The sequence below is a fragment of the Astatotilapia calliptera genome, chromosome 3 (genome assembly GCF_964374335.1).
Source record: "Astatotilapia calliptera chromosome 3, fAstCal68.1, whole genome shotgun sequence".
Classification (NCBI taxonomy): Eukaryota; Metazoa; Chordata; class Actinopteri; order Cichliformes; family Cichlidae; genus Astatotilapia; species Astatotilapia calliptera.
The window spans coordinates 53,619,611-53,639,919 of record NC_137424.1 but is presented as its reverse complement, the minus strand read 5'-3'; the positions used below and the strand labels follow the sequence as shown (position 1 = coordinate 53,639,919).

Sequence of the window (20,309 nt, the reverse complement as noted above, 5' to 3'; positions counted from 1 at the left end):
GTAACATCCTCTGCCCCTTAATGCTCTCTGGTCACTATGGTAACATGTAAATAGTTCTTTCAAAATAAGACTCACAACTACAACACGGGAAAAGACCCAGGGAAACCGAGTTAACGATAAAAACCCTGAAAACCATAAATTTCAAGTCTCAAATCGTGCGGCACGGTACCAAGCGACTCATTGACCGGTACCACTCTGTGGCCGGGGGTTTAGGACCGCTGCTCTATAGAATACATTTTCTATAATAATTTGCATATTATTTCTGCATTTCTGTACATCCCACCTTAACCCTAACCCTTGATGCCTGTGAATATTTCATTATTGTAACAAACTATAAACACCTCATTATCCCTGTGTTTTTATGTTCAAAACGTCAAGTATGTCAGGAATATCTGTGCTCCAGGATGATTTTCAGGAATAGTATTAATTTCAAATGTTATTGAAGCATAGATTAGTTAGCATAGTAGCAACAACACTACTCTTAAAAATGTCATCAGATCACTCAGAACTTTCTCGGTTTTAAGTTAAAGTATCCTAGTATTCTGACTTCTCTGTGGTTTTTAATCTACTTGTGTGGTGCGCTGTGACACAGGTGATGACGTACATGTGCTTTAACTACTGAGGGGTAGCTCGTCCCTGCATTCCCTCTACTTTGGTGGTCAGATGCTAAAATCATACCCTGGCGAAGTTACAACAAGCTGGATGGATGGCATTTCCAAATGGGAATCCTCACATTTACTTGAAAGGTTAGTTCACAGAAAGTGCATTAGTTACTCACCAATTACTGAATGGGAAAATGTAGATTGGTAGCCTAATTGTATCAGTGTCCAAACACAACTTTCAAAGCCCAGTATAAGTATTCCCAGAACATCTTTCTTTCAAACTTTTCAACACTCGTCTCTTCGTTGGTTTCTAAACCGCATATGCAGCATAATAAATTATTGTCAAGTGATTGCTAAATTTAGTCTTAAAGATCATGACGATGGCATGAAATCACAGCCTCACCACAGTGGATTTTATGTCCCAGTGGGTCTAATTTATTCAAACCAAACACAGGGTCCTTCGCTGTATTTGGGCTCGTTGTTACCTTTTTGTCGACGACGCACAGTTGCTCTGCTGGTAAGTAGTTGAAGGGAAACAGGAATCTGTAGTTGAAGTTCCCCTCTCCTCCCAGAGAGCGGTAGTGGACGTCTGTCTTCTGCTTGTTGTGTTCATGTCCGTCGAGCCAGCTGAAAGACAGAATCAGTTATTGTGACCCTCACCCAGTTTATTTAGCTTTATTTTGAAGTTAAATGATTTGTTCCTCTTACCCTTTGACATAAATGTCGCTCATCTTCTCCCCGCTGATGCTGACATCATCCAGGATGACATCACTGGTGTTCCAGATGATGCAACGCAGGAAGAACCTGAAAAAAAAAGATTCAATTACCTCAGATACTGACTGACTTGTTTTGGTTATCAGAACGGGAAATGGATTTGCCTTTCTTGACATATTTGTGTGTTTGTGTTCCTACTTTTTGGCCTTTCGTGGCGTGATGTTGAACGGCGGTCCAGGTGGTCCCAGAGACTTGGGGAAGAGGTCAACCCACATCATCAGACGCCCCTGACAGAGAGCACCGACAAGCAAACAAAAGGTAAGAAAATGCTCAGGAAAAAAAAAGCGGGAAAGGATAAAACTGAGAAGAACTTAAGCACACACACAAGTGCAGTGTGTGTGTGCGTGCTACCTGCTCTATGTCAGGTTGGAGCGGGCTGTAGAGTGGTCTGCTTTCCACATGTTCGGGTACCAATCCCAGTTTCCTCAAGATGTGAAGGGACAGTCGCTCCTTAATCGGGCCAAGATGACGTTTGGACACATTTTTGTCCTCTGAAAACATGACACACACACAGAGACACACACACACACACACACATGCAGAGATTAGGGTTTAAGTACAGGGCCGGGCCACTCAAGAGTGGAGAATGGAAATCCAGAATACTGGGCAAACTGGGAAGCAAACAGGTCACTTAGGAATAATTCATTATTCATACGCACATACACACTTAGTGAGACACTAACACACTCTAAAGCATTGGTTGTTCTCTCTGCATCACAACCAAATGAGGAAAATCTTCACGGCTTCCAAGCAAAATGAAAATATCAAGCTAACGTCAAAAGTTTATGACTGTAAACTTGGAGTCACCTCGGCTGTAAGAGGAGAGGAAGGAAAGACTGAGGAGGCAGAGGAGAGGAGGGGAGATGTGAAGATGAGAGCAGAGGAAAATGAAAGAGGAGCAAAGCAGAAGGACGAGACTAGGCAAAAGCACAGAGGAGGGATGAGACGAAGTGGAAAGCCAAAAGATATATTTAATTTGACTTCTGAGACAACAAACCCACAGAAAAGAGAACAAGAGAAGCAATTCATATTAAAACTAAAAGGAAGAAAAATACAACCGAAAAAAAGAGGATGGAGAGCAAAAAGTAGAGAGGCACAAAGGATGGAAGAAGAGCAGAAACTCAAGACAGAAGAAAGAAAAAACAAACGAATGTGACGAAGAGGTGGAGAGAGTGAAGAAAAGCCAAACTCATGAGGGGAGGATGAGGATCGTGGCCTTTTGGCCAATTAGCAGCCCCGTTTGATGGACAGCAAGCTGACGCACAGTAACCGCGGCAACTGTGGAAATAAAACGCTGCAGCAGCGCTCCTCACCAACCGAGAGACGACCATGATGTTGACGTTGGCTCGTCCACACAAGAACGCACACACACACACGTACCATAAATCACCCCCCCCCCCCCCCCCAAAAAAAAAAAAAAAAAAAAAAAACGACAAGCGTGACCCCCGCACCGTAGCAGCCTGCATGGAACATATGTGTGGGTCGGCTTTGTGTGCACACAGGGATGATAATGAATCTTGAATATTTATCTCATCACTCCACTCTTCAGGTGGTCCTGCGGTTTCACTCCCCCACCTCCTTTTTCTTCTCTACACCTCCATTTCTTTAGTGGCAGAGGAGGAGGGTAAAACTGAGGCATTGGGCAGGGAAGAAGGGGGTGATGAGGGTGAGAAAGCATCAAAAGAAAGTGAGTAGAAGGAGTGAGATGTTGGAAAAATTGAACGGGGGAAGCAAAGAAGTAGAAGAGCAAGGAGAAAGTACGAAAGGATAGAAGGGGAGCAAATGAAGGGGAGGAGGATGAAAGGCAAAACCGAGAAGAAAGATGATGATATTAAATGTAAGGTGCGATTCATTTGAGAAAGTTTTTTTTTTTCCAAGAAACCAAATGTTGAGATCACATTGACTCACAGTGTTAGTTCAGGTAACTGTTAAGGTAAGTTCTTCCTTAGACACCTCAGGATGTTACTGAACACTTCCCTGTTAGCCCTGAGGGGAGACTTAATCACAGCGTGCTGTGATTGACCCTGTGGATGTCTGATAAAGCTACAAACTACTAAGGGAGACAGAGCTTTTGCCACTGTGGCCCCGAGACTGTGGAACTCTCTCCCACTGAGCTTAAGATCTGTGGACTCAGTCGTTCTTTTTTTAAAAAAACAACTAAAAACACATCTTTTTAGAATTACATTTTGTTAACTTTTGCCTGTTTTTGTTTTATACTTCGTCATCCCTGTGTGAAGCACTTTGTGATCTTTTTATCTAGAAAGGTGCTATATAAATAAAATTTTACTTTACTTACTTACAAACGTGCTCCTGGTTTCACTCCTGACCTGCTGGTGCCTGTTGGGGGTGACTGTACCTCAGGTTATCTACTAATTGGAAAGATGGTGGTTCGATTCTTGGCTGCTCCAGTTTGCATGCCTTGGGAAAGATACTGAACCCTGGGTTGTATTCATTGAAGTGTGAATGTCAGATAAAAAGCACTTACGTGCAGAAAAAAAGAGCTTGTATGGATGATTAATTTTATTTTTATAAACTGTTCTGCACATGTGGAAACATGTGCTTTCAAACTAGACTAGAATAGAGCTTGAAATCAAAAGCGAAAATGAACAATATCAACCCAAGAATAATGTAAATCCCAACAAATATGGAGAGGGGATGGTGGAAAAGAACACGTAAGAAGGAAAACATCAGAGACAGAGAAAGAAATTAAGGTGCCAGAAAGTTCGAGATAATGATGAGAGTGAGTGAAAAGAAAAGAGGAGAGGACGGTGACAAGGAGGTAAAAGGAAAGAGAAAAACAAGAAACAACAAGAGGGAAAATGAGGGTGATGTAGACGGCGTGATGGATGCTGTGAAGAGCAGAATCATGGGGTCAAACTGAAAGAAGAACAGAAAAGATGAAGAAAGAAAAGCAGAGAATAGAAAGGAGGAAGAAAAGCACAAATAAAGGAAGAAAAAGAAGAGAGTGAGGGGGATATGGGTGCAGTGGGAATACAGTGCAGACTGATTTACTTGCTGTAAATGTACTTAAGGGGCACTGAGCATACGTGAATATGTGGACGGTACAAATCTGCGGTTTGTATTTTTGGTAAGCAACTTAATCAGCTGTGTGAAAAGTGTGTTTGTGTTTGGCGGAGCGACGCTCTAATCAAAACACAAACAGCATAACAGCTGCTAAGACCGAGACATGTCCACCAAAGCTGGTAGAACGCCATTTAATATCTGATCTGTGGAGTCCTTTTACTCAATTTAAAAATGTTTTACTGTTCTCAAATCAGATTTCTTACGTTTTTCATGATGGCATCCATGATTTGTTTATTTATTTAGGCATTTAGCCATCATTTGACAGTGAAACTGAAAGTGAGACCTTCACGTCTTCTGCTCTGCCTCTGCTCCCACTCACTGCTGTAAGGTTGTAAACTACTGCTCTTCTTTGTGTTATGCAGTATTTGCCCCAGTCCTCATTGCTTAGCTTAAATACTTCATCAACCAAATTTTTATATTAGACAAAGTGAAGTCAGCTAAAAGATCTCAAAAACAACAATATGGACTATGGCAAAAAGGGGTTTGGAGGTGGTAATAGAGTCCCTGTGCAAGGTGAATATAGGATCTGCAAAAAGGCTTAAGTAGGTGTTATGTGCCAAAGCACCATCCACATGGATGGTAGGACCCAGGGTTTGCCAGCAGAACATTCCCCAGAGCATCACATTATCTCGGTGGGCTTGTGTGCATCCTGGTGCCAGGTGTTCCCCAAGTGAGCAACGCGCAAACCCGGAAAACATGATTCATCAGACTAGGCCACCATCTTCCATTGTTCTGTGGTCACTGTAGGTGCTTTCGGTGGTGGACAGTAGTCAGCATGAGCACTCTCACTGGCCTGCAGCTATGTAGCCACAAACCCAGCAAACTGTGACTCTCTCTGTATTCTGACACCTTTCTATCAGAACAAGCATCGACATTTTTAGCAGTTCGAGCTACAGCAGCTCGTCTGTTGGATCAGACCACACGGGCCGGTCTTTGCTGCCATGTGCATCAGTGAGCTTTGGCCACCATGACCCTTTTGCTGGTCCACCACCGTTCCTTCCTTGGACCACTTCTAATAGAAACCGACCACTGCAGACCGGCAACATCCCATAATAGCGGGAGGTTTGGAGATGCTCTGATTCAGTGACAGTGCTCTAAACTGTATGCCTGATCAATGTACAGCTCAAGTATTTCATATCTATATACAGTAAATGTATCAATATAACGAACGGTATAGATTTATTATTGCACGTGTTTATATACTTCAGTTGAATTGTGAGGAATGGTCACTCACCGAGGTCGGCAGCGATGTATCGTTCTCCTTTGAAGCGGACTGCTTCGTCTTCATAGACTGGCTTCCGCAGATTTCTTCTCTCACAGAATCTGTATAGCAGCTGCGTGGGTGTCAGCTGGTCTCGCCACTGGTTTACTCCAGATCTAACAGGTGAGAGACAAAAAAATAATATAAATAAAGTCTTATTTATTTTGTTATATCTGTCTATAATCCATCCATCCATCCATCCATCTTCATCCGCTTTGTCCGGGGCTGGGTCGCGGGGGCAGCAGCCTAAGCAAAGAGGCCCAGACCTCCCTCTCCCCAGCCACCTCCTCCAGCTTGTCCGGGGGAATACCAAGGCGTTCCCAGGCCAGCCGAGAGATATAATCTCTCCAGTGTGTCCTGGGTCTGCCCCGGGGCCTCCTCCCGGTGGGACATGCCTGGAACACCTCACCCAGGAGGCGCCCGGGGGGCATCCTTGTCAGATGCCCGAACCACCTCAGCTGGCTCCTTTCGATGTGGAGCAGCAGCTGCTCTACTCTGAGCCCCTCCCGGATGGCCAAACTTCTCACCCTATCTCTAAGGAAGGCCAGCCACCCTTCGGAGGAAGCTCATTTCCGCCGCTTGTATCCGCGATCTCGTCTGTCTATAATCATTGTCACAAAAAAAAGGTTTTGTTCTCACATCCATTTCTGTTGGGTGACATCTGGAACAGTTCAGGGTCTAATTTTATCAGTTTAATTGAAATTCAGTTTAAGCTTAATAAACAGAAAAAAATGTCTCCTCACACATGATATGACTGTGGCAGGCCACACATGGCTCCATATTTGGACAGGAAGCGGTTCTCCAGGTCAATCACCGTCTCGCCGATCTTCTCGTCTTTGGTGAGCATGTCGTGGTCGTACAGCATCACGCGAAGGTCCTTTTCCAGTGGGAGAGAACATGTGAGCTCAAACATCCTGTAGATAAGGAAAGCAGAAAAGGATTTTCAGCTTTGGTTCAGGCATTAGGAGCTTTCCAGTGGCCTCTCACGCGTTTGTGTGACCACATCAATGACAGGAATTGTGATCACATTTTAAATGCATGTAGAAGTGATTGAAATGCATATACAATTTTTGTGGTTTTTAAGGCCAAAATTATGTCCTAACATGCAATGTCAGATAAAACCTCCTGGAAAAGGAGCATAAATCTGCACGTCCACTTGAAGGAACTTCTTAAGTTTCACTCCTGTGATGAGTAATGTGTGCTGGTCTGCTAGGACATTTGTCAAGCCTATCCCCCTGTTGCCGTCTTCATGAGTCTATGGAAAGACATTTTAGCAGAACGCTGGTGTGCACTGACTTGTCACACTGACTGAGAGCAGTTTACAGCCAGCAGTCGGAGCTCTGATGTGCACCAAGTTTCTGCTCTACTGTGGTCTGGTGCTCTGATTGGTTTGTGTGTAGTGACCCCTACTGGCAAGAAAACACACATAAGGGCGAAGGACACAAAATAGAGTAACAAGCATACGAAAGAGTGACAGAGTGAATTCAGTATGTGTGCTTATGGAAATAATTCTGAGTCATGTATTTAGACTGGATCCTCATCATCCTCATCATCATCATGTAAGACATGAGTTTGCAGAGCTGTCCCTGTGTCTGTCTGGTTTCTCTGGGTACTCTCACAGTCCAAAGACATGCACTTAGTGGGGTTAGGTTAAATGGTTATTCTACATTTCCCATAGGTTTGAATGGTTGTGGGTCTGTGTTAGAACTGGGTCAGACTGGCGACCTGACCAGTGTGTACCCCGCCTCTCGCCCTATTGTAGGTGGGATAGGCTCCTGCCCACTGTGAAGCTGAATAAGGATAAGTGGAATAGAATAGATAGAGGATAGTTAGTTGGGTTTTTTTAATCAAGATTTTTTTGTTTTATGAACATTTTACAATGGATTGTCTTTTAATTATTTTAAGAATCCATGTTTTATTATTGTACCCTCTTTAGTTTCATTTTGTCAGCTTCTTTTAAAGTCATTATATTTTATTAGCTCTAAAAAAGATAGAGAGAAGCTTTAATAAAATTATACAAAAGTTCTCTATAACACTGCTTCATGCTAAATTTATGCAGCAATCACCAGAGCTGGATTACCAACTAAGCAAAGAGGCCACCTGCTGATGACGTCTCATACTCAGCTGGTTTTATTAGTCTCCAAAAAAGTCTATTTGCTTTATCGACCACCAATTGATTACTTTTTTTCAAATAACTTTTAATTATGCTTATGTATATGATGGTTGAAGTTGATATTAAACATGGCAAATGAGCAAAGGTTCAAATAATACATTCTGTATATGTATAAGTAATCCCTGTGAGCACAATGCTCAGGTTTCAGGCAGTTTTTGTCTGCTCTTAGGCTCTGTATGGTGTCAGAGTGGATGTAGTCATTAGAGGGAAACTGCTCTGTCTGTGAGCACAATAGCCCCACCCAAACCTTCTGTTTGTAAAGGACATCCAATCACAGGGAAGTTAGCTTAACAAGGAGGTGGCCTTAAAAGGAAGGGCAGTAAAACAGCTAGAGGTAAACAGACAGAGGAACAAGTCCTAATATAAGATTAACAAATATTTGAAGTTTGCAAAGCGACTCTAGTAGAGCTCAAGAATAAACATGAGGATGTGGAAATGAGCATAATCAGTCCCAGAGTGCTGAATATAAACAAATGCAAAATTTAAACTTCAGTTTAGTTAAAGAATAACATTTAAAAGTTAGTTTTTGTACTGCAACCTCAATTATTATTATTTTTGTCCAAACTAGGAATCAGCCGGGACATACAACCTTCATCCCTCTACACATACACAAAGATTTGTGGCACAGTTAGACACAGACTGAATCCACATCCTTTTAACTTGGGGACAGATTGGGACCTTTATACATGATACGTGACAACAGTGCAACATGTGTACACTTCATCCTACCCCTGTGTAAATTGTGTAATAAATAGTTTTTCATGGTATATTTTCCTGTTCTGTATTTTGTTTTTTAACATTTTATTGATATTAAGACATTCAATATAAAACAATTCATCAATTAACAGGAACCCATGGGTAGGTATTCAGTTCCCTGTGAACCATTGCGGTTTATGGCACTGAAAATGTCAAGTGGTATGAAATATGTGCCAGGGTGTGCTGGTTTGCATGGAATAACAGAGGATAGAGGAGTGAAGTTTAAGGAAGCCTGCCTCTAGACCAGAGACTCTGAAAGTCTGTGGATCGCCTCCGAGTCAGCAAGATCGGGGAAGTCCAGACTTTTGGTTTTAGGCACAGATAGACAGAAAGGGGGGAAAGAGGGACAGACCAAAGAGGCATTAGTGTACGTACTTTCCAAAGACTGGGTCCAGTGTACAGGGGATGTAGTTTTCATGGTCGTTGACTGACTTCTTCCCCAGCGTGATCTTCACATACGGGTCACACTGAAAACAACAAGCTTTCTGTTAACTCATGTCATCTTCTATTTACTTGGTATCACTTATACCCTCCTTGGTACAAATCTTTTCCTTGACCTTAATGAGTATCCTAACCATGAGTACCTAATTCTGGTTACATTTTCTAGCCATCCTCTTCTACATTTCTCTCCCTTTCTCCCCTTATACCTTCCCATTGGGGTCTTTGGGCTGGAGTCCATGAGCCTGGATGATGTAGACTCGGACCAAGCACTCCTCGATGCCATTGGGAGGCAGCTTTCTGAACTGCCTTGGGGGAACAGGGGCACCGGGGTCATCTGGCAGGGGGTAGATCTTAAACATGCCCTGGTTCATAAGGGAGAGGGGTGGAGGGATTGTGAATTAAAGAAGTAGATGTGAAGTGGTGTAAAGGAAGCTTTTAAATTAATAAGTACCGACAAAGATGAATGAATCGAGATAAGCTCTAGGCACAATTTAGCATGTGATATGTGATACGTAACTTCACATCAGGCTGCAACAACTTGCAATGTGGCGACTAGAAGAAAATGGCAAATAGTGAGACTCGACCGAACAACTTTTAAACTTTGCATTTACCTTGAACTCTCCCACCACTGAGGGATCTTCTCCTTCATCTTGAGTCTTTCCTCTGTACAGTTTGAATGTTTGGCAGAAATCAGAAAGTCCTTTAAAATCCTCGATCTTCTCCAGCTCCCGGTCATACACCTGAGGAGGAAGAGCAGAGCGGGATAGGAGTTTATTTAGCCCTAAAACAGGTCTATTTTAATAGCTGACTCACACATTACAAAGTAATAGATACGTTTGGGGCAAAAAAAAAAAAAAAAGAGAAAGAGGAAAAGCAGAATAAGGAGGTAGGAGAAAAAAAAGAAAAAAAAAGACATTTAAGAGAGTGTAAAAGAGGGGCAGAGATGGATGAAAGTCCACAGCGCAACAAGATGTGGAGATGACAGAATGAAAGACATATTTTAAATTACAGAAGACTCAGAAAGGAATAAAAGGAAGAGACGCTTGGGGTATGGAAGGAGGACACATCATATGCTTACTATTTAGAGTAGTGAACATGAAAACATCAGAGCCAATGAAAATTGGTGAGCAGACAAAGAGAAAGAAGAAGAGGGGCTGTGAATGTAAACGCAGAGAATGAGAAAGAAAATGCTTTTTGGATCTGTCGCAATCAACATGTTTAAAATTTCAAATAATGAATTCAGAGTATGTAAAAGTAATCCCTGTGAGCCAAAAGCTCAGCCTTCAGACTGAGGTTTTCCAAGTCTTGGATCTGCATGATGTCATAGAGAGGGGATATCCCCAAGGCCTCAATTATACTCTGTTGCAGACAAGGACACAGGCAGCTGGAGGCACCACGGCTGAGTAATCATTCCTGTTATACTTCACTGAAGTCCACTGCCTCGGATGCATGCAGATGCATGCAACGCAAAGTGTCCACAGAGGAGACCACCTGATGTTCAAGCCTTTTATGAGGGACAGCCAATCACAATAAAGTTGGTCAAAATAGGGAGAAGCCAAACATGGATGAATTGAGGTCCAGTAAAAGATACACAAGGCTTATTTTAAGCTGTGAATCATGCAAAGCTAAAGAGCTCATCAATATATAAGAATAACAGTGGTGTTTACATCTAATTCATGTTCAGTTTTTAAGACATTATCAAGTTTATCAAGTTTTTTTTCAAATTAGATACACATGTGTGAGAATTCAATGGGTCCAAAGCATGACTAGATTAATTTGTTTTCATTAGTGATGATTTTCTACTTCACTAACTCAGTCAAATTCATTGACTTTCTTCAGCTTATCAAGTTCTGGAAAGTCACAATCTAGTATGTGAAAGAGGCAGCCAACTGAAATCTCATATTTGTCACCAGCTACAGGTTGTGACACCAGTCACTTTTGTGTTTGAAATTTCGCATCTGTAACAATTATGATGAAAAAGTAGGATAGACTGAAATGAGCTCCAGTCACACAGGCACAGAGACTGATCTGTGACCATCTGGCAACCATCTGTGAGGGAAAAACACATATTCCCCAACCAGTTGCGAGTGGCTGTTGGATGTTAATGGGATTTGCTGGTGAAATGCTTGCTAAAGTCTCCACTTACGCAGTCCAACAAACCAGCCAGTGACCCTGTGATAACAACCTGTTGCTGGGGGAACATGTGCACTCCCAAATCTCATTATTGGAAGATTGTTGTTAAACAAAAGGCTGTTGTTTCTTTCTTGCAAATGTTTTTTTCAAGTTATGCAGAAACTAAGACAGTGGTCTTGCAAGCACTTTTTCAAAATGAATTGAAAGAGGGAGGAGAAAGGTTGTGAAAGCAATGAGATGCTTTCCATTTACTTTGTTATTAAACTGGGAAGGGGAGGAAAGAGGATTGTTCGGAAATGAGGAGAAACAAGGGGGTTGTGTTGGATGAAATGAAGGGTGTACGGTTAATGCTGTGAAAGGAGAGAGGTGAAAGAGTTGGAAAAGCAGGAATGGGGGCAGGAACTGTGGAAACATACCGACGACGGGGGTGATGTAAATGAATGAAAGGTCTGGAAACAGCGATTCATTTCAGTACTTCAACACCAAACCCAAAAGGGCAAGGCAGAGCATGGAGAAAAAGGCTCTGGCAAAGCATATACAGTTAATAATGTATAGGATACACACAGGTACTAAACAGATACCTTGCTGATTAAACCACGATATGATTAAATCATATCACTTATAGAAAATGTACTTAGAAATTACGTTTTTGATATAAAGTTTAGCTAAATTAACCTTACATGAAAAAAAAGACAGAAAATAGCAAACCTTTCTCGATCAAAACGTTAAAGGTCACCTTCTCAAATTCACCAGTTAACAGTTTGCATTTTATTTTTCTTTCTTTTAAAAAAGCTCAAAATAACACTTTGAACTTGTACTGACATCTACCATGAAGCAGAGACTCAAAAAAGCCATTGGTTCTGACTAAGAAATAGCTGGCTTGTTCTCAACAGAGCAAGACAAGTTTGGAAATGCACCCAATACCAATGGAGATGGAAGGCGGTGGGAAAGGAGACGCCAAGAGACAGGCGAAGTCATAACAAGGGTGGTAACAGCGGTGTCTTTGTGACAGAAGCAAAACTAACCAGTTCTGCTGTCTGTTGCAGGGCAGAAGCAAAGATGTGAAATGAGTGGTCAGAGTGTGGAAGCAGTGGAGTAAGCCCAAGGTTTGAGAGAACATCACTGTGTGGATTGAAAAGGACAGTACAAAGAAGGTAAAATGGAAAAATTAGGAGATGAGGTAAAGGCTGATGTAAGACAGCAAGAAAGTAAAAAAAAAAAAAAAAAAAAATGCAGCGCACCCACTAGAAACCACAGTGGCAATCACAGCTCTTGTTCCTGAATGTCACCAGTCAAAGCTGTTTTATGACTTGGTTTACCAAATTGTTTAAATCATGAATGTTTTTTTTTTAATTGCTATAAATCACTTTAGTGCTAGCTAACTTTTAGAGTGTTACAAGCTATGCACTAGCATTAGCATTATACTCTTTCTTCTAGCCTGTATTAACTTTAAGGTCATTGTACACAATGAGATAAACCATGTATCATGTGCCCTGCATAAAAATCAGATGTGACAAACATGAACTTAGTGAAATACCACATAAAAAACTTCAACTGACTCTTGCTCATGTATGGATGCTTGATTAGGACTTGGTGTCACATTTAAATGCAATGATAACCCTTTAGGCTACGTCCACACTAGCCTGGATAGATTTGAAAACAGCGTTTTCATCCGAAAACGCTTCGCGTCCACACTAGCGTTTTCAGTCGTTTTCACAGAGTTGTGTGTCCACATTGAAATGGACGAAAACGCTTACGTTCCAGTACTGTGCATGCTTGAAATGCAAGAAGATTCGACCTGCCTCATTTCTGTCTGCCGCTTATTTCTGTCTGCCGCTTATTTACTCTTTGAAACGTCGCGGCAAAATGTCGAGGAAAGGCACAGAGTTTTTTTAAATGGACTAACAATGATGTGGAGTTGTTGCTGCGAGTAACACAAAAGTATAAAGTAGAAAAACAAAACAACTGCTGTATAATGCCCTCCGCTATCTTAGTTTAATTGGTCACATGACTGCATCATATGACTAACATGCATCATCGTTTTACAAAGTCTGCGTTTTCACTGTCCACACTGCGACGCGAAAGCACCATTTTCAAATGTATCCGTTTTCGAGAGCGTTTTGTAAACGCTGCGTTTTCCATGAGCGAAAATGCCGTCTCAGTGTGGACGAGAGGCCAAGACGGAGAGAAAACGATGCGTTTTTAAACAAAAACGCATTAGTGTGCACGTAGCCTTAGTGTCATTTGTTTGCATGTTTCAAACCAGAGCATTAACACGGTCTTGACTGTGCCATACCTCCTGCCTTTTTAAGTTTAAGTTCAAAGATGTCTGCGTTGCTGAAACTGGAGCTAATAAATCTTACTAAACGGTAGGAAACACAAAATACATGTAACTCCACACAGATTATTACAGCCTATATGGAGAAATATTAGCTTTGATATTAGCATTGCTAGCAAAGCATAGCATTATCTTTGTGCTAATCATTGCGTGTTGACAGAGCATATTGCTATCATGTCTGTCTAACACAGCCTTTGTCTTCATCATGTTTAAACCATGTATTTAGCCCGATAATGTAAAGTAAGTTTTATGTGAACTTTTTGGTGCTTTCAAACTTATTTTATTCAAACACTGTTGCAGCTGAAGCATCATAGTGGCAAAACCCAAGGCTTTGTCTGACAGCAAACCCATGCATTTAGCTGTACTTCAAACTTATCATCAAAATGAAGCTGATTTAAATGATTTTGAATGTCACATGGTAATTGGTGACAGACAGGCTGGTCTGAGTATTTCAGAAACTGCCGATACTAGGATGACCAAATGGAGAGTGGTCAGGAAAAAGAGAAAATATGCAGTGAGCGGCACTTCTAGGGGTAAAAATGCCTCACTGATACCAGAGGTCAGAGGAGAACAGCTGGACTGCTTTGAGCTGTAACACAATAACCAGGGTGTTTTCTATTTTCCAAATGAAGATTTGCAAAATAGTATCTCTTAATTCACAAGAAGATTGGCTACAGTAGCAGAAGACCATACCGAGTGTCACTTATGTCAGCCAAGAACAGGAAACGCAAGCTACTATTCACACAAGCTTCTATTGTCAAAACTGGACACTAGAAGATTGGAAGGACATTGTCTGGTCTGAGGAGTCTCGTACAATATGATGATAAAAACATATGTTTAAAAAAAAAAAAAAAAAAGGTCTTTCTTAATTTTGACTTTTTTCTATAGTGATAGCGGGGAACTGGCCACACTGAAGTTCAATTCAATTCCGTGTTATTTATATAGTACCAAATCACAACAACAGTTGGCTCAAGACGCTTCATATTGTAAGGTAAAGACCCTACAATAATACATGCAGTGAACATTTTCATTCATTCTGATGAAGAAAATCTTTGTGGTATTTACTTATTCTCTAGTGGATTGCATTATTCTTCCAGACAATTAATTTTATTCTCCCATTTATGCCAGTTTATTTATTTTTTTAGCAAAGTCTCTATTTTCACTTGTTCTCAAATATTTAGCCCTTTTCGAATGTCATTTTCTTGTCCACCTTCATATGAGTGGCACACCAGTGTGCTAAATTGGTGATGTAACCGAAAAAGTTTTTGCAGCAGCGGGAGGAGATGGAAACAGAACCAGAAAGGTGACAAAATGAGGGGAGCACAAAGCCAAGGCTGAGAAGAAAAGTAAACAAATTTTCCTCAGGTCAGAGCAAGGGCTGGAAACTGTGTCTGCTGACAGTTGCTACCCAAAGACAGTGAAAGGTCAGAGGAAATCAGAAAAAGAGGTTGAAAAAGGTTGGAAACAGCAGCTAATTTCTCTGTGACAGTAGCAGATCTGAGTTAAGGACTTGTCAAAGACATAAAGGAAACAGAGTGGGAGAAAAGTGGAGAGGGGCGGGGGGGAGTAAATCAAAAGGAGGTGTTGGCACCGAGCTGGTCGGTGAAAGGGTGAAAGTGAGGCAACGTGACGATGGAATCAGTGGCTCACTGGTCATTTCACTAGTTTCCATCCAACTGTCAACTGAATTTTGAGCAAAGTTTTGAAATGTCGCAAAAACTCAGAGGTGACTTAGATGTGTTTCCATCGGACAGGGTGAAACCATTTAATAGGCTCCTGACTGAAAAAAATACAACCACTAGAAAAATGGAAAGAGTCTTTCAAGGGTCAATGACTATTGGGCAAGATGTAATTGTTCTCTACTGTGCCATTTAGTTTGAGCTCTACTTTAATGGTTTCATATAAAGAAAGAGGCAAAGAAATATTATTTGACATTACAGCACATATAGCATGGCTTTTATGGAAAATCTCTGGATGTTAAAACCTATTTTTGAACGTTTTTTTCATTAGATTCATGACTAACTGTGTTGCTATGTGATTTAATAATATTAATAAATACACTTAAAGCCTATCAATTACTAATATTTTACTTTTAAGCCCTTGATTTTGACTTTGTACAACATGTATGTCAGGGTACATGCAGACAACCTGTTGTTATTGCTGTGATGATGTGAAAGGGCTTTCAAGGCAGAGGTTAGAGCTCTAATTAAAGAGTAATAAAAAAGGCAACATTCTGACATGATTAGTCATTTGTTTGGGAATCAGACAAGAGACTGACGTGTGCTTTGAATCCCGGTGGAAGGAAAGGTCGCCGTTTGGGCCAAGAGAAACGGGATAAGGGTTGAACAGAGCGTGGGCGATCAAGGGTTGCTCCTGGGATGGCGGCAGACTCTTAAAGGACCAGACTATAGACAAACATTGACGACGGCTCATTTCGGAGTCGCCAACATCAGAGCACAGCCTTTTCCCTGAATCTCTCCCACTGTGGTGTTCCCAAAGCAAATTCAACATGGATGAGTCATGGATGAAGAAGTTAGGGAAACGGACAGAATGTCACGATGCCGAGACTTGTGATGATGGAGCATGAGAAGAGAGGGGGAGGAGGGGAATGACAGACTGACAGAGTGAACTGGCATTAGGGCAGATAAATGATTTAAATGGTGAGGTTTAGAGCAATGAACGGGTTTTAAGAAAAAGGAACAAAGGCTAAAGGCGTCTCCATCTTTTTCATGTTTTCTTATTACTTTCTCAGTTTTTTATTCTTTCTGCTACTGTTACCTTTACCCTATTATACTCTCAGAAATAAGGGTATGGTAAAAGTCAATTTCTGTCCATACAAGTCCAAGGTGCATGAATTACACATCAATTAATTGTTGGGACTCCAAGCATAGCTGGACTGGCCATCGGGCATACCGGGCATTTGCCCGGTGGGCCGCTGGCGATTTTTTGTTTTTATGGGCCAATGGATTTTTTATTTATTTATTTTTTTTTATTTTTTTAGGAAGGGTATATATAATGAAAGGTGTTGGATTGGCCAATTGGTCATGATCGACTCTGGGCTGGACCAATTACAGCCGAGGAGGCCGGATGCACCCTCCCCCTTGTTTAGCAATCACGTGATTTTCGCGCATTGCATGCTGGGAACTCGTGGCAAAACAATCCAAGTACCGCATCAAACGCAAGCATTTGCAGCACCGCAAAACGTTCATTCTCCGGTTCCAATACCTTCTTGTTTTTTTCTTTGCCGCACAAAAAAGGAATGTACAAAACAAAAGGAGAACCATGCCGGTCCGTACAAAGACAGACTCGACGAAAAGTCAAAGAAAAATACGAGGAAAAAATCAAAGGAGTGAAAGGGTCAGACCCTTACGAGCACACAGAGGGACAAAAGACGTTAGCGTGCTGCCCAACTTTCACCACGCTCAGATTTATAATCATACGGTTCTTGGAGTGAATGCATACACTCATGAAGTTTAGTAACTTCAGGTCACTGCAACAAGCCCAGGTACAGTTTACCGACGGATGGATACAGGACCTTGAAATGCACCGTGTAGAACGAAAGACCATCGTACGAACAAAGGTAAGTTTACCAGTCTCACAAATCGTCTTCATAAATACACATTCGTTAACCGTTTATTAATATAACCTTTGAGCTCAACGGTAATTAATTAGCAGTGGAAATAATTTCTGGTAGCATTACAGAAATGTAGCAGTGACAATAATACTGTATGCTGTAATCGTACTGGACAATTAGTGATACAAAACAACTGTTTTACCCTGTGAATAAAAGTATATGTTTTCGTCAATGTACCATGGTAATAACAGAAGCGAAACGCAATATTGTGTCAGGACAATTCACTATTTATGCACAATAAACACAATAAATAAAGGAGCATAGCGCGACAATTTCTGTTCAGCGCCAGACTTGCTTGTAACCTATATCACCAATTATGTTAAGAAAAATGACGCATTAACTACAACAGCAGACTGACCTTTGTGGGAATGCTTGGAGCAGACTAACATGTGTGCTGGAGTGTTCTGAGACATTATATTTGGTATATCCAGACCATCCGTCGGCTCTTACTTCGGAAACATGGCTTAAAAAATTTCTCTTCAACGACGTAATCTGATAAAAAAAAAAAAAAAAAAAAAACACGATCTCTTTACCCGTCGGCTTCCCGTGGCTGTCATGCGACTGGCTATTGCAGTTAATAATACAACAGCTTCTTGACATTTTTTGGGTTTCTTTTTATTGCTGTGTAACTGAGTTCAATTGAAAGCCTGCGTGCGCTAGTACCGCTTGCCACAACTTCCCAGAATCCTTTGCGGTTTTACCCCTGAATGATGTCACATTTTCAATCTTTATCCTGGTGGGCCGGTCTCTAGTCAAAATGCCCGGGCCGATTTTTTGTCCCAGTCCAGCCTTGACTCCAAGCTAACTAACTATGAGCACATTTCCGAAAGCCAGTGTCCCCAGATAGAAATGGTGTAGTCTTTCACTTTTACATCTCAAGATGCAATATTTTATTGCTGTTTATTTTGGGTAAATTAAAAGCATATACGCATACACTGAAAAAAGGACACGGGCCATCTCTTGGATTTATGTAAGCATCTTAGGTGTATTTAACGGAATTGGAATTTAACGGAATGTTTTATTGTTTCTAAAAATATCTAATAAGGCAATCTAATACATTTGTTGCTTTGTAAGATGAAAGGTCCACTTTGTACATTTACATTAAGTTTCGCAGTTTATGTCTGCAAGACACAAACTGCAAAGTAAATACCAAGGGTCTAAAGTATAATGGTGGTTCATTAAGGGGTACTTTCCCAGTCCCAAAAAAACTGTTCCCCTAGAAATAAAACAAAAGAAAAAAAGTGTCTGTTTATTTAGTGACAGTGTACATGCACATTGATGGAGATGTTAAATAAGCATTTTGGAAGATAGTGTCAGATTACCACTGAATAAAACTGTCTCCCCCCCCCCCACAATGCACGTCAGGGTTATTTTTATGACAAAAGCGTCAACAGAAGAAATACAAAACCCCAAAACAATGTACAACCCTTTTCCAATTATTATGTGACTTACAATACTAATGAAAAAGAATAAAAATACAATAAATACTATGTAAATTAAATAGGTAAACTCTTGTAATTGAACATGATCTTTATTTTTGGTTTGAAACTACACAAATCATAAAAATAATAGCTGCAAACCTTTCAGCTCAAAGCTGACAATTACCTTTTAGCGTCTATTAATCTTTTATTTATGAAGGCCAGGAAACCACACCATATACAATAAGTAAACTTTGTGGAATGTGAGTTAACATATGCCTTAACAGGGAAAAATGGGGAATGTGTGCATAAATTTCATATTATTATAGAAATACAAAGATATCACAAGAACTTACATATTTCCTCAAATAGTAATAGTATGTAGTGCAGTTTTACAAGATGCACATGTCGCATAAAATTATTTACTCATGAAAGCAGCCCCAAAGAGCGCAAAGACAATTAAACAATGAAACAATTACATTTTTTAATTTGTCATGTTCCTTGGGTTCTTTTTTCCTTTGACTGTTTTTGGCTATTTTGTATTCGACTTTTGATTATCTCCTGTTATTTACTTATTTATTGTTTTACGTTTTAACTTTGAAGGATAGTTTTCTTTGATAGTTTGCATTAAAGGCTTGCCTATTGCTTAATATTCAGTCTGCAGTGTCCTGCATTTGGATCATCTCTCTTACTGTATTCCATAGTCCTTCATAGATGATAAATGGCCTGCACTTTACATTAACCCTTTACATTAACCTACCACCTGAGCCACAGCTGCCCAAAAGCTACAGGAGTGTTGTTGCACTGATGCATTGACAAAGCAGAGGTTAGAAAAAAGTTTAAACTCTGTGACAGCAGGTGTATACAAAAATTATTCAGGTAAGTGCACTTATAATTGTACTAATTTAGCAGTATCCATAACATGATTTGCTTAGTGCTCTGGTGTGATGAGGCAAAGACACTGAACATGCTGGCACACTGAGTCATAAGTGAAACCATAACCTTATGCAAAGGTTTTATCAGATTTGGCAGAGTTCTGCTGACCAATGGCTCAACGAATTCATTTACATACATCTGCTTCAAAATAACTTCAGATATGCCTTGTAGGAATAAAGAAGACACTTCTCTCACCATCAGCCTCCCCATTTAAACTAAATTTAGTACTAAACCAATGCTATCTTACAAGCTGTTACATTATTGGTGTTGGTTCATGCTTCAGACAGCTGGAACTTTGAAGTTTTACATTTTGTCAAATGTGAGTCAGAATAATCGAATGTTATTTCAGATTTATTAACTGATTAAGCAGCCGTCCACAACTGTCCCATTTTCTCTTGGGAAAACGAATTGTCCACCCCTGGATGCTAAGAGGTTAATAAAGGGTTAGGTGGTTAATTTTCTCATGGATCAAATGGAAAAAGTAGGGCTGCTGCAAAGGGCTGGACCAGTAAAAGATGGATACAATTAATGCTTTGAATTAACTTACCACTTGAGCCACAGCTGCCTAAAGAATATAGCCAATTGCATGTTCGAATATATGAATTCCCACATCATACTAGACAAACTTAATAAGAATCTTGTATCTAGTTGTAACATATGTATTATTTGCAAGCTTCATTTGAAAGATATATACATTTAGTTAAGGAAAAAACAAAAAAACAACAACATTTGTTTCCTACAAGCACTTAACACACATCC

General features: G+C 40.6%; 1 protein-coding gene across 10 annotated transcripts in view; it reads right to left on the bottom strand.

Moving 5' to 3' along the window:
* dysf (dysferlin, limb girdle muscular dystrophy 2B (autosomal recessive)) overlaps positions 1-20,309 on the bottom strand; it is a 108,551-nt gene that overhangs the window by 17,736 nt on the left and 70,506 nt on the right. For all 10 annotated transcript variants that reach the window (XM_080298542.1, XM_026162776.2, XM_080298547.1 and 7 more), the window contains 9 exons: positions 9,703-9,831; positions 9,298-9,453; positions 9,026-9,117; positions 6,465-6,635; positions 5,695-5,837; positions 1,728-1,867; positions 1,515-1,603; positions 1,311-1,406; positions 1,088-1,229 (listed from right to left, as the gene is read on the bottom strand). In XM_080298542.1, the coding sequence (XP_080154668.1) occupies positions 1,088-1,229; positions 1,311-1,406; positions 1,515-1,603; positions 1,728-1,867; positions 5,695-5,837; positions 6,465-6,635; positions 9,026-9,117; positions 9,298-9,453; positions 9,703-9,831 (1,158 nt within the window). The remainder of the gene's footprint in view (positions 1-1,087; positions 1,230-1,310; positions 1,407-1,514; positions 1,604-1,727; positions 1,868-5,694; positions 5,838-6,464; positions 6,636-9,025; positions 9,118-9,297; positions 9,454-9,702; positions 9,832-20,309) is intronic.